The 13,102-nt window shown below is 46.7% G+C and overlaps 4 protein-coding genes across 5 annotated transcripts; 1 reads left to right on the plus strand and 3 right to left on the minus strand.

The window, feature by feature from the left end:
* The first annotated feature begins 1,385 nt into the window (after positions 1-1,385).
* Positions 1,386-3,813, plus strand: P58IPK (dnaJ homolog subfamily C member P58IPK). The gene is made up of 3 exons (XM_017248166.3): positions 1,386-1,874; positions 1,940-2,053; positions 2,207-3,813. Exons 1-3 carry the CDS (start codon positions 1,778-1,780, stop codon positions 3,487-3,489), a joined length of 1,494 nt encoding a protein of 497 aa, XP_017103655.2. The 5' UTR covers positions 1,386-1,777; the 3' UTR covers positions 3,490-3,813.
* On the minus strand, positions 3,693-5,262 carry bocks (bocksbeutel). Its single transcript, XM_017248167.3, has one exon. It carries the CDS (start codon positions 5,176-5,178, stop codon positions 3,964-3,966), a length of 1,215 nt encoding a protein of 404 aa, XP_017103656.2. The 5' UTR covers positions 5,179-5,262; the 3' UTR covers positions 3,693-3,963.
* A 509-nt stretch (positions 5,263-5,771) lies between these two features.
* LOC108129909 (arginine/serine-rich protein PNISR) lies at positions 5,772-9,845 on the minus strand. Of its 2 annotated transcripts, XM_017248209.3 has the most exons (9): positions 9,196-9,845; positions 8,850-9,135; positions 8,614-8,767; positions 8,189-8,428; positions 7,892-7,994; positions 7,503-7,559; positions 7,007-7,137; positions 6,727-6,946; positions 5,772-6,667 (listed from the first exon to the last, which is right to left on the minus strand). In XM_017248209.3, exons 1-9 carry the CDS (start codon positions 9,734-9,736, stop codon positions 5,871-5,873), a joined length of 2,529 nt encoding a protein of 842 aa, XP_017103698.2. In that variant the 5' UTR covers positions 9,737-9,845; the 3' UTR covers positions 5,772-5,870. The 2 variants fall into 2 exon arrangements, with proteins under 2 accessions (XP_017103698.2, XP_070138267.1); XM_070282166.1 differs by lacking the exon at positions 7,503-7,559.
* Positions 9,846-10,263: 418 nt separating this feature from the next.
* bor (ATPase family AAA domain containing bor) lies at positions 10,264-13,056 on the minus strand. Its single transcript, XM_017248344.3, has 5 exons — positions 12,661-13,056; positions 12,053-12,527; positions 11,166-11,990; positions 10,905-11,103; positions 10,264-10,849 (listed from the first exon to the last, which is right to left on the minus strand). The coding sequence occupies exons 1-5, from the start codon at positions 12,872-12,874 to the stop codon at positions 10,757-10,759; spliced, it is 1,806 nt and encodes a 601-aa protein (XP_017103833.2). The 5' UTR covers positions 12,875-13,056; the 3' UTR covers positions 10,264-10,756.
* Between the last annotated feature and the right edge of the window lie 46 nt (positions 13,057-13,102).

Consider the following 13,102-nt stretch of genomic DNA (forward strand, 5'->3'; position numbering starts at 1 on the left):
AAAATGGGGGAAATGCATGAGAGGTCAATATGGCCCACACCGAAGGCCATATCTTTGCCAATAGTCATCCGATTCTTGAGCGGATTATCTTAAATGAATTGTGGATCGATTCTCCATCAATCTGCATCAAAATCCAGGAACAAAATATTTTTTAGATTTTTTGTCAAATTTTCTGGGCCGACCCCTTCAAAATGGGGAAAACGCATGAGAGGTCAATGTGGGCCACGCCGAAAGCCATATCTTTGCCAATAGTCATCCGATTCTTGAGCGGATTATCTTAAATGAATTGTGGATCGATTCTCCATCAATCTGCATCAAAGTCCAGGAACAAAATATTTTTCAGATTTTCTGTCCAATTTTCTGGGCAGACCCCTTCAAAAATGAGGGAAATGCACGAGAGGTCCATATGGGCCACACCGAAAGCCGTATCTTTGCCAATAGTCATCCGATTCCTTAAAGGATTATCTTAAATGAATTGTGGATCGATTCTCCATCAATCTGCATCAAAATCCAGGAACAAAATATTTTTCAGATTTTTTGTCAAATTTTCTGGGCAGACCCCTTCAAAAATGGGGGAAATGCACGAGAGGTCCATATGGCCCACACCGAAGGCCATATCTTTGCCAATAGTCATCCGATTCTTGAGCGGATTATCTTAAATGAATTGTGGATCGATTTTCCATCAATCTGCATCAAAATCCAGGAACAAAATATTTTTCAGATTTTTTGTAAAATTTTCTGGGCAGACCCCTTCAAAAATGTGGGAAATGCACGAGAGGTCCATATGGCCCACACCGAAGGCCATATCTTTGCCAATAGTCATCCGATTCTTGAGCGGATTATCTTAAATGAATTGTGGATCGATTCTCCATCAATCTGCATCAAAATCCAGGAACAAAATATTTTTAAGAATTTTTGGCAAATTTTTTAGGTATACCTCTTCAAAATGTGGAAAATTCATGGGAGCAATAATATGACCCACAGCGAAGGCTCTAACTTTGCCACTAATGAAACTACTTCTAAAAGGAAGACCTTAATCGATTTGTGATTCAATTCTCTATCTCTTTTTATCAAAACCTACAAACAAATTTATTTTTATGTTTTTTATATTTTCCAAGGGATCTCTTTTAAAAGTGCCACAATATGGCACTGAATGGTATAATTTTGCCAATAAAGGTTCCTGATTTTTTCGCTTAATTTTTCATTCTAATTCAAAATAACGTTTTATTTTCTTCATTTTTATTATTGTTCACATTTTTATTAAAAATACTGAAAAAAAATTGGAAAAAAAATCTTTAAAAATACTAAAATTAGTCTGACACTTTGAAATACTTAAAAATACCAGAAATATTTGGACCACACGGAAAGGAACGACGAGGGATGGGGGATTGTTCAAAAAATCAGACAGAAACACGTCAGTTCTAGTTTATATATATTTATAAGCACAAAGTTCCGTGTCAAAAGGCGCCCGCAGTTGAACATTGCAGTGGCCGGGATGCCCAGAGATTCTCTCACTTTTTAGAAACTGAATCGAGTAGTTGTCTCTGTCAGGGAAAGTGAAGGAACAGAAACCGAACGACCGGAATATTACCAAAAACGGACGCAATTTTCATAAAGCCGTAACATCGCAGCTCTTTGGAGAGGGGGGGCTAGGTGAAAGCGCAGAGATTAGCAGCTGCCACGCCAAGCAGATTCGCCAAGTGCCGTGCGTGTCGATAACGCCCACACAGGTTGTGGCTCACCTAACTGACCAAGTACACGTAGTCTAAACAACGCCATGGCCTTGCCATTAAGCGATCTCCTTATGTTCGGCAGCGGGGAGAAGAAGTTGGCCGCCTGCGTGGTGCTCCTACTGTTGGAGCTCTTCCTAGAAGGTGCTTACCCTAAAGGGCCTTATCTATGAGGGTTGGTTACTTACACGTCATTGTTTTTCTCGCAGGCGCCGAGTCGGTGGCCAGTCCCGCGGACATCGAGAACCACCTGGAGCTGGGCAAGGACTTTTTGGCTCGCGGGCAGCTGTCGGATGCCCTTACGCATTATCATGCGGCAGTTGGTAAATAAATATATCCTTATAGCTCTATTTATATCCTGGCAGATGAATAATTTTTTAACAATTTACCTTTAATGCAAAAAATTAAATAAATTTATTCATCTGCAAGGGTGAAGTAGCCCATATTTATTTGATTAACACATCTGTTCTCTGTAGAGGGCGATCCAAACAACTACCTGACTCTCTTCAAGCGCGGAACCGTCTACCTGGCTTTAGGGAAGACACGCTTTGCCGTACAGGACTTCAGCCGAGTCCTGGAACTGAAACCGGACTTTACGGCTGCGAGGACTCAGCGCGGTGTGGTGCACATGAAGAGTGGTGAATACGAACTGGCGATGCACGACTTCGAGGAAGTACTCCGAGAGGAGCCCAACAACGGACTAGTTCTAGAGCATTACTCCCGCTTGTCCCCGGCTCAGGAGCAATGGCAGCTGGTACAACAGTTGGTTAGCCATCAGGATCATCAGAATGCCATTGCCATGATTACACAGTTGCTGGAGATCTCGCCATGGGCTGTGCCATTCCGACAGGCTCGATCGGATGCCTACATTGCCATAAATGACCCATTGTCAGCCATTTCCGATTTGCGACAGGTGAACCGTCTAACCCAGGACAGCACGGAAGGACATTACAACATTGCCCAGCTGCTTTACACAATAGGACACGCCTCGAACGCCTTGAAGGAGATTCGCGAGTGCCTTAAGTTCGATCCCGAGCACAAGTTGTGCTTTCCCTTCTACAAAAAGCTACGCAAGGTGGAGAAGCAGTTGGTTAACGCTGAGCAGGCTCGCGAGGAGAAACAATATGCTGAGTGCATCGCTGCCGGTGAGGCAGTGCTTAAGCACGAGCCGGAGGAGACTATGATCCGATATGAAGGTCACAAGGCGCTCTGCAGCTGCTATACCGCCGATGAGCAGTTCGGAAAGGCTCTCCAGCAGTGCAAGGAGGCACTTGACATTATGAAGGACGCACAAGTATACTGTGATCGAGCCGACGCCCTGCTTGGCACCGAGATGTACGACGATGCCATTCACTCCTTCCAGGCGGCACTAGACTTGGAGGAGAACAATTCCCGCGCCAAGGAGGGCATCCAACGAGCCAAGAAGCTACAGAAGCAGTCAGAGCGCCGAGATTACTACAAAATCCTGAACGTGAAGCGCAGCGCCACCAAGCAGGAAATTGTAAAGGCGTACCGCAAGGCCGCGCAAAAATGGCATCCAGATAACTTCCGGGATGAGGAGAAAAAGGTGGCCGAGAAGAAATTCATTGATATTGCTGCAGCTAAAGAAGTACTTACCGATCCCGAGAAGCGGCGACAGTTCGACAATGGAGAAGATCCATTGGATCCCGAGGGCCAGCGCGGAGGCTTCCACGGAGAACATCCGTTCGCACACTTCCAGCACGGGTCTCCCTTCCAGTTCAAGTTCCACTTTAATTAGTCAGCCAGATACTTGGTCGCCAGCAGCGATTTGCTTTGTGATGTTCTAGCAGCGATCCCCCACTACCCCCCCAAACGATTTTACACAGTTTGTTTTGTTTATTGAATGGCGTGTAAATAGTAGCATAAAGCATAGAGTCCTGGTCCGTTATCAGGGAGAAAGCGCACCCACATAATGAAATCGCAACAGCACACACTGAGCACTTACATTTAATTAGTTTATTTAATACAATACAATAATTATAATGTAGTACATTTTTCTAATTATGTATAAAAAGAAAATTATGCAAAACAAGCAATTAAAGACTTGGCAAACTGAACTGAATTCCAACAAGTTTTTAATTACAATGCTTATGCTATTGGACTTTCCTCCGGGTCCCCGTATTAAAAAGGTCCTTTAACCATTGTTGTTATGAGAAAATATTAATCAATAGCCACATTTCCAAGGCATATATTTAGGTACTAATTTACATATTTAACTATCTCCAGACGTCAAAATCACGTAGAAACACGTGGCGAGCATCACGCCCAGAATGAGAAGGAAGTAAAACTTGAGGTTATACTGGCGATTCACGGAATAAACCAGCTCCTTAAACTGCGACATGGGCGAACCCTGATCCTCTTGGCGCAGCAGAGGTCTTCGAACTTGGGGTCTGGCCTGGGGAGGTGATAGGCGAGTGGCTCTGACAGGGGCTTCCTCCACTTCCGACTCGCTGTCCGAGTGGGTGTTGTCAGGTTGATCGTAGAACTGATTCAGTTGGGGATAAAGCGTATTCACTGCGGTGGTAGGCTGCAGAATACGACCCCTAGCCATGCTAAATCCACTAACAGGACGACGCTGGCGAGAAATGGATTCTGCTGCTCCTGGGGCCGGAACTCCGAATGGCTTTGCCGAGCCGCTGAATGTGTTCCTTGGATAAATAGGCGAAGACGTCTGGTTGTATCCCGATTCCTCCAAGTAGCTGGTAGAGTTAAGCTGGCTCTGAGTAAGTAATGGCCGAGAAAAGCCCAGGTCAGAGCGTCTATAGGTTGATGGCTCTATGCGAGGCTCATAAGTGGGCAATGTGTGCAGAGGCGAGGTTTGAACCTTTGGTCTTTCGTATGTGTAGCTACGGGGTTGATCCTCTTCTTCAGCCTCTGGCACGTAGTTAGGCTGGTTCACTTCACGAGTATAAGATGTGGTCAACACTCCAGATTTTGTCAAAGAAACTGAACGCCTGCGTCGATTGTCTTCGCCAGGCGTTTGGGTGGAATGGGAGTAGCGCACTCCGGGAGAGTCCACCATAAAATAATCGTCATCCTCCGATTGAGAGCCCACATCAGACACAGTGGTTGTGGTTTGTACAGATCTTCCAGAAAGCGACGTATTGTCCAATCCATATGCTATGGTACGCCGACTGGCAGCGCTGATTTTTTCTCCCCCAGCACGACTTGGACTTTTACCAGCAGTGCGGCGAACTGGCTCAGATGTGGGCTGAGCCACATGGCTTCCATGAACAGTTTCTCGCCTGGGGGTCACCTTCTTGGTCTTGCTTTTGTTTAGGGGCGTCCCGGTGATCGCCGCTCGCAGCCGGCGGATGATGACGCCGCGGGTGCTGTCTGTCACAGGAACGCCGGGCAGACCAAGCTCCAAGCATTTGGCCAGCAGTTGCTTGTTGTTCAGCGTGTCCAAATACGCGAGGTCCGACATCGTTTCCAGTTCTGGTGAAACAAAAAACAAAAATAGCAATGTCGTCACAGTTTGTAGTTGCTCAGAAACAGTGTGACCAGCTGTTGAAAAATAACAAATTTCGACAGCGGGAACTGATCACTATTTGTTATAAATTTAATTTTTTACCTTAAAGCTTTTTATCTGTTTTATTCTTGGTAAAAGGGTTTCTTACCATTATCATTTTCTGAATTTTTGAGGAAAATATTAAATATTTGAAGGAATTTTTTAAATGAAAAAAAAAAAAACAGATTCTGTAATCTGTAACGTCAACATCCCAATAACAGAATTGCTGTTAACTATCGAATAGCAAAACCTTTACGTGTCCATCCCTAATGCAGAATATGTCAACAATGAGAATGTTACTGGTTTTTCTGTTTTATTTGTTTTAATGCCAAAGAATGTCGTCCAAAAGCCAGAATTTTTCTATAAGTTTTTAGTCTGCAATGCCAGCTTCAAAAATGGAGCCTAACTGACATTTTTCTTCAACATTGGTACAACATCATGAAGTAAATTGGGACTGTATTTAGAATCAAAAGAGGTACTTGCTTAGATCAAAAGTATTAATAAAAATTGGCATCGTTTTAAGCGTGATTAAAATAGTTTACTAAAAGCATTCAAAACAGAAGAAAAATAGAAAAATGTACAATTCAACAAGTATCTATAATCAAAGTCTAGTGGCGTTTGCGTGAATGAGACGCGGAAGAAGAGGAGTGCGATTTCGAATTCGAATGGGAGTGGTGGGTGCTGCGAGACTTGGAGCGGGATCTCGACCGGTAACTTCGCCGTTTGCTGCTGCTGCTGCTGCCGTGGTCGTGGCTACGGCTGCTACGGTGCCTTGAAGACCGGTGCTGGCTATTGCTTCCTCTATCATCTTCTTGAGATCGGCTGGAATCTCGATTACGCCTGTCGCTCTTCCGGCTGCTACTACTTCCACCGCTGTAGTGGTGGCGCTGGCGACGGTCTCGGTCTCGGTCCCTGTCTCTGTCTCTGTCCCGGTTCTGTTCCTTTTTCCTATCGCGGTCACGGCGATCGTATTTGCTTCGGCTACTGCCCCGATCAGAGTGCCCGTGTCTACTGCTGCGCTTGCTTCGACTGCTAGAGGTCTTTGAATCGCTGGAACTGCTATCACTGTCACTGGAGCTGCTGTCACTACTGCTACTTGAGGAAGACGCACTGGACGATCGACGCCGGCTGCTCTTGGCCTTGCTCGATGACTTGTTAGCACTTTGAAGCGCCTTGTCCGCCGCATTAAGCATAGTAGTTACTGATTCCGGCATCTGCAACAGGTTGGTGGCCGGATTGGGAACTGGTTTCAGCTTCTGCGGCACAGCGCCAGCGACGACGCGGCTTGGCGGTGATACTGCAGCAGCTGCTACCACCTGATGGACGTAGCTATGGGACTGGTGTTTGCCATCCTTGTTGTCGCTGAAGCGTGTGGTGCGCTCCTTGCGGCTAGGACGTTTTCCCGCTGTGGACACAGAAGAATTAGTTGACTTTTTAGGAAGAATTCTGGTTTACACAACAAACCATTAAAGTGCTGCAGCTTGTCATGCGCGGGATAACTAGCCAGGTCTTCGAGAAGTTCCTCATTGACCACCGGACTGCGCCGCTCGCTTGCGGAATCAGCAAGCTCCCGCCTGCGGTGCCTTTGTAGCGTCTTTTCGTCGCGCTCCTTCTGTTGGGCCATTCGATTCTCAATGTCGTCTATGACCCTCTCGAAGGATCTTTTGCTGCGCCGTATGCGAGCCTAAAGATTGTAATAGAGTCAACATTTTGGAATCATTGTGGCTTCTTAAAGAAAACAAACCTTCAAATCTTCCGCGCTCAAGTGTACACTCTTGTCACCATCCTTGACTGCGTCCGCTTGACGATCTCCTTCGGCATTGTCCTCGTCCTCTTCGCTTTCACTGGAAGAATCGCTGGCATAGGCCGCTAGCCCTATAATTCAAATCAGTCAAGTGCTAATTGTTGCTACCAAGCTTCGATGCAGAGATGGGGCGCTGATCTTAAGTCATTCTTAATATCTCGATTTTTTTTTTTTAGAGAAATGTTTACATTAACTTTTAAGGGGGGAGCGGAAGAAGACAGACTGGGGAGCAGAGCACACTGCGACAAGGAAGATTAACTCAAGATTACAGCGAGAAAGTTATGGACTCGAAAGGGACCTAAACAGTTACCAATATTCTCTTCGTTCATTACCATTAGGGGGTAAAAGGGTAAAGGGATAAGCTTATTTCAGACTACCTCTAAACAAAAACTGTGCAAAAGAATCTTACGCGCTAAATTGGAATTTCGTTACTTACCCAAGTTGCCGGTAATGGAAGACAAGGCGCTTTTGCGAATCACTTGGGCTGATGACGCTTTTGATTTACATATACATACATATATATAGGTATATATTATATATTACGATTATAAAATTTTCAGCAAGTGATTTCATTGTTTTTGTGTGGTGTTTGATTCGTTCATTTCAGTATTTAAAGGATTCATATATTAGCAGAGGTTTTAATTTAAAAATAATTATGTGGAACACGCTCGCCGCATTACGGATGCGATCTCATCGCCCGACCTAACGGAGCCAGGACCATTCCAGCTAGGTTCTTACGTTCTATTTACTTACACAAACACACACACGCGATATCGCTGGAAGAGATCGGTTTGGGGATAAACTTAAGATTAATGTGTAATGTACCTTTGGCGCGGTGCGCTTTCAGAGCCTCGCCAGCAATGGCAGCAATTTCTTCATTCGTGGTTTCCAGTAGGATTTCGGTGAGTGTGCGACGCACAGCGAGCATCTACAGATGGGTATTCAGGATTGATTGCAGCTATACAGATTATGATCGGATGTGATGCCGGTAACCAGGGAATGAACTCTAGTGCAGAGTGAACGAACTGCAGCAGCTTAGGTTCCGCAGTTCCTTCGGCTCTGAAGGTCACTCGACTTCATCGCTTGGCCTGAGCTCACTACCGGATTAAAAGGAATGCCTACCAGATCTGCCAGTCTTTCTTCGTAGTTTTTACCATTCACCGGAGCCTCCTTGGTCTCAGCCGAACTCTGCATTCCCGTCAGCGTCTCCTGTTGTCCCGGCTCGCTATTATTATCCTCATCCTCTTCATCACTGCTCCCGCTATCTCTGGCCTTACTCAAAATCTCATTACCTATTTGCTCCTCCCTCGAGTTTCCAAGTGTGTCCTCAGGCAGGCCGACGGAGTCTTCGCTGTCGCTAGCCTGAATTTCAAGGGCACGTTTAATGGAGGCAGTGGTTTTGGAAATGCATTTTTTTTGATTGTCAAGGTTTCAGTTCGGTTCAGAGTTGTATGGCAGCCAATGGGAGTATTATGAATGCCCGACTTTCGGCACTTTTCCGTCCGTATTGAGAGTCAGAATTAGCCTCGTTAGCAGACCTTACTTACCACATTTGCGATGTTCAAAAGATTAACAGGTGTAGTTAGTGTTTTGCTTGATACTTGCTTAACATCGATGCCATCGACATCTGGCGTTGGCGCGGAGAGCTGTTGGCGCTCCAGCTGCCGCTGTTTTTCACGCTCCATTTTCTCTAGGCCCTCCCTGCAATAATACGCATTTATAACAATGGAAGGTTACCATTTCTACAAGCTACAAGATTCATATGGAGGCAATGATCTCTGACCTTATCCAAGCTGGCAACATTTTCCGTTTGTTGGCATCAATCTCAGTGCTGGCGCTGCCGCTGGCATCGCTCTCTTGCTGGTGGTTCGGTTGCTGTTGTTGCTGCTGGTGCGCCAATATTTGCTGCTGCTGCTGCGGCGGCTGTAATGGCATCTTCAACTGCAGCTGTTGCTGCGGCTCATTGGGATTGCTGACGTTCAGTTTCAGCAAAGAGGGAATGTGCGCCGTAGGATTTGCTTGTTTTCCGGACTGCCAGCTATTCCACGGCTGCTTTCCATGCATGACAGCTGTAGAAGAGGCGGGAATTGGAAAATGCAATGGCGGAAATCCCATTTCCCATGTCTTACCAACTCCAGAGGAGCCTAAACTCGTGGGGACGGCTGATGGGTCAGATGCAGCCGCTTCGCTGGCTGCTAGCCATTGGGATTGCGTAACCACGGGTGCCGGAGGGGGCGGCGTTTCTGCACCATTACCCCGCTCGGGCTCTTCGTCCATGTCCATGTCCGCTTCACCCTGCTCCTCTAAGTGCGGATGCGTTGGCTGCACGGCAATGATGGGTAACGGCAAAGCTATCGCCTGATGGTGGAACTCTGGAACATTTCCAATAATAGGTGGCGGTGGAGCTACGGGTGGCATCACGACCCCAGCGTCCCGCATGTGAATCCGTTGCTGCGCGAGCTGCGCCCAATCAATGCCAGTACCCCCCGGCATGGCCAGCGGCAGGCTGGGGGTCACCAGTGGGTTTAGTGGCCCGCCAGTTGGTAGCGCGAAGTGTGGGGGTGGTGGCGGAGGCTGCGTCAGGAACTGATTTTGGCCGTGACCAAGTCCGTGGGCATGGGCATGCTTGTTATAGCCTAAATCGGCATTAGCATTCCCGCCGGGATACATTTCTTGTCGGAGATTAATAACAACTATAACTATTTTTCTAGGCTGTTTGATTTAATATTTCTACACAAATACTCTTTACGCCATTTTCTCGTGCAATAGTGTGACCAGGCTTTGTTTCCGAGTTCACCCCTAGAGCCGGTAACACACACTTTTTTTAAAAGAATGTTTGAACATTTTTGTGTTTTTGAAAATATTTAAAGAATTTAAACTTTAAAATTTCAAGACTTTTTTCAATGAAAAGATAAAAATTTGTTAGAAATATTGGCTTATAGAAAATAAAATACCTATATTTAGTTTATGGAAATAACACACAGTTTCCATACAAAATATTGAATAAAAATATTTAAGTTTTAAGGTTTTCTTGCATCCTTCCGCAAGATAGTTTGCATAATATTCAAAAAATTTCGTCTTTAAGATTACCAAGCCCGCAAATTAAATAAAATATTATGGTTTTAAGTCTACTAAGACTAGTTAATCATTAAAAGTGGCCCTTTTTAAAAATATTTGAAATAAGTAAAAAAAACGAGTTTTTTTTTAACAAGTAGCCTATACATATTTATTTCATATATCATATAGGAAAACTGCCGAACGAGTTAAATTAGAGTCCGGCGCCAGCGAGAAGTTTAATATAAATCTCTCAGAGTGCTGGCGCGGCGAGTTCCAATTCGACGTCCAAAGCTTTAACATAGGAAATGCAACAACAGCAGTTAAAATATATACCTCTTATTGTACACACTATTGAGACAGTTAATGCAAGCTTATAATACAATTGTCAGTGGGTACAACTTAATTGTATCTTCAGTCACACACGTGAGTCGCTCAACGATTTTGTACCGGCTGTTAAATGCGTTATGTACATGTATGCACACAAAAGTTCATTTTCATGGCTGTTGCGTGGCATCCGATAGTCAGATAAAGCCCTGTGCGTTGCCATCTTAAAGTAAAGTCTAAAAACTAAACAAGGTTTGAATGCAGTTACAGCATCTGCTTCAACATCAACTTTCCGCCAGCGACAGCGCCTCACAATTTATTGGCAGTGAGAGTAAGCGGCGGGGCAGCGGCCCCAGTGATGGACTTGTGGTCGGCCCGTTCCTGTTCCGAAAGCCATGCCATCTGTGGAAAATAGGGATTAAAAATGATACTAGACCAGGTCTGTAGGAACACCTACCTTCTGTTTATGTTGCTGAGCAGCAGAGTAGCACCTATCCAGCACCATCTTTTCTGTAAGGAGGCCCTCTTCAGAGGCGTAGACAGCAGCCTGCCAAGACACGCCAAGCTTGGAGATTTCACGACCGGACATACCCTCACACAGGGCAGCCATCTTCGAGCACGTCTTACCGTAGTCAAAGGTGTCTAGTTTAAAGCGCCTTTCAAAAAATTTCAGACATTAATTCAATGAGTCTTAAGGTATAACCAATTGGATACTTACTTGGCTCCCGAAGCTGCAGGCTGCAGAACGTACTTATCGAAGTACAGGCGCAACAGTCGTTCTCGCTCCTCCAGACCGGGAAGTGTGAACTCCACCATCTCGTCAAGACGATCGTTGATTGCGTAGTCAAACTGTTCCGGTGTATTGGAGGCAAGCACTAACATAAACTTGGGATTCTGCTCAGAGGTACGGTATAAGAAGGCGTTAAGGGCGGCACGCAAGTCCTCGGAGATCTTCTCCGACGAACGCTTGCGCAGAAAAGCGTCTGCTTCATCCACGAACAGCAACAGGCCACGCCGCGATGTGTTTGACCAGTCAAACACCTTGTGGATGGCTGTTACGCCCTCCTTTCCCATGGGTGCTACATCGCCACCAGTCATGATCGCAAAGTCCATGCCGGAATGCTCAGCCAGTTTCTTGGCGAACATAGTTTTACCAGTTCCAGGAGGACCGTGCATCAATACGTTCCGATACAGACCACGGTTGATCCTCGTGTTCTTCGTGGCGATAGCGATGTCACGCAACCGTTCTTCAAGCTTTGGGTTCAGTACGACACCCTGCAGGGCGTCGGCGGGCTTGGCCCGAAGCCGTTTGAAGTAATTCAGTGGGTGCTTCAGAGCGTCCAGGAAGGCAAAGCGGGAAGTCTCCCCCACTAGTGTGGGCTTGCCGATGCGAGCCTCAACATAGCGGGAGACGACGCCGGTGGCACCCTTGGCGGAGTACACGCCCAGAGCGAGAAGCGACAGGCCTCCAGCAGCAGTTAGAACCTTGTCCCAATCGGTAAGCATGGCCTCCGCTCCTGCACCAATGACAGTACCAGCCGTTCTATGGAAAGCAAACAGTTAAATTATTAAATCCATTTGTTAGAGGTCCTCCGATAAACTCACTTGATTCCCTCCAAAACAGTTGTTCGGTGCTCTTGAGCTTTCAACCTGATTTTTTCAAGGTTGATGTCCCGGTTCTCGCGGTCAACACGAGCCTTGGCCCGCAGCTCATGCTCCAGCAGCTTAAGTCGGTTCTTCTCCTTCATCTCAATTTCGTGCTCGATGGTCTGACGGCGCATCGCCTCCTGGCGCTGCACACTCTCTTCCTGCTTGCGCAGATTGTCTTCCTGGACTCGTTGCTGCTGCGCGAGCTGGTCCTCATACCGCTTCCGGGATAGCTGATCTTGGTACTGAGCCCGTTGCTGCTGCTGCTTGGTCTCTTCAATAAGAGTCTTTCGGCGCTCCTCATGGTCGATCCGCTTCTGCTCGACCTTGGCCTGTTCGATGTGCGCCTCGTACTCCTTGACCTTGGTGTTGTACTCCACCTGCCGGGTGGTTTCCTGCATCTTGGACAGCTCCAGAGCCTCGCGCGCATGTTCTGCACGAGAGTATCATAGGTCACCTTACAGATAGAAAGACACCACATTCCCGGACACACGCACACGCACATACGAGCTGCGATAGCATGCGCATGTCGGTTATGCAATTGGCTGATGAAATTTTTCGCTTACTTGACCGCTCTAGTGTCTTGGCCGCATCCGCCGCCCTTTCTAAGGCGGAGGAGTCGAACCGGTACGCCTCCATGGCCTTGCGCTCCGCTCGGCTCAGCTGCGAGTCTCCAGAACGTTCGCCGGCCGTCTTGCCCTCCGGATCAGCCCCTCCTCCATCCGAGCCCGCCGGTTCTGGCTGCGGCTGCTGACGGTTCCTTCCCAAAAGCCACGACATACTCCGCTCTCTTTCTGCTCCTTTAAGCGCTCGATGGGTGTGTGGTACTTCCTGGGTTCTCTCTTAGAGGCCAATTTTGCTAAACAATACACGAATTATTACGAAATTTTGACAGCTTTTGCAGCTTCAACTCAAAGACAACGTGATTTCGATTTAAGTGTGACCGTGGTAAGCCAAAGCTGCCTACAAAAATGAGGAGCCATGGGGGGACTATCGTGGAGTAGTTTG

This window comes from Drosophila bipectinata, chromosome 3R (genome assembly GCF_030179905.1).
Source record: "Drosophila bipectinata strain 14024-0381.07 chromosome 3R, DbipHiC1v2, whole genome shotgun sequence".
Lineage (NCBI taxonomy): Eukaryota > Metazoa > Arthropoda > Insecta > Diptera > Drosophilidae > Drosophila > Drosophila bipectinata.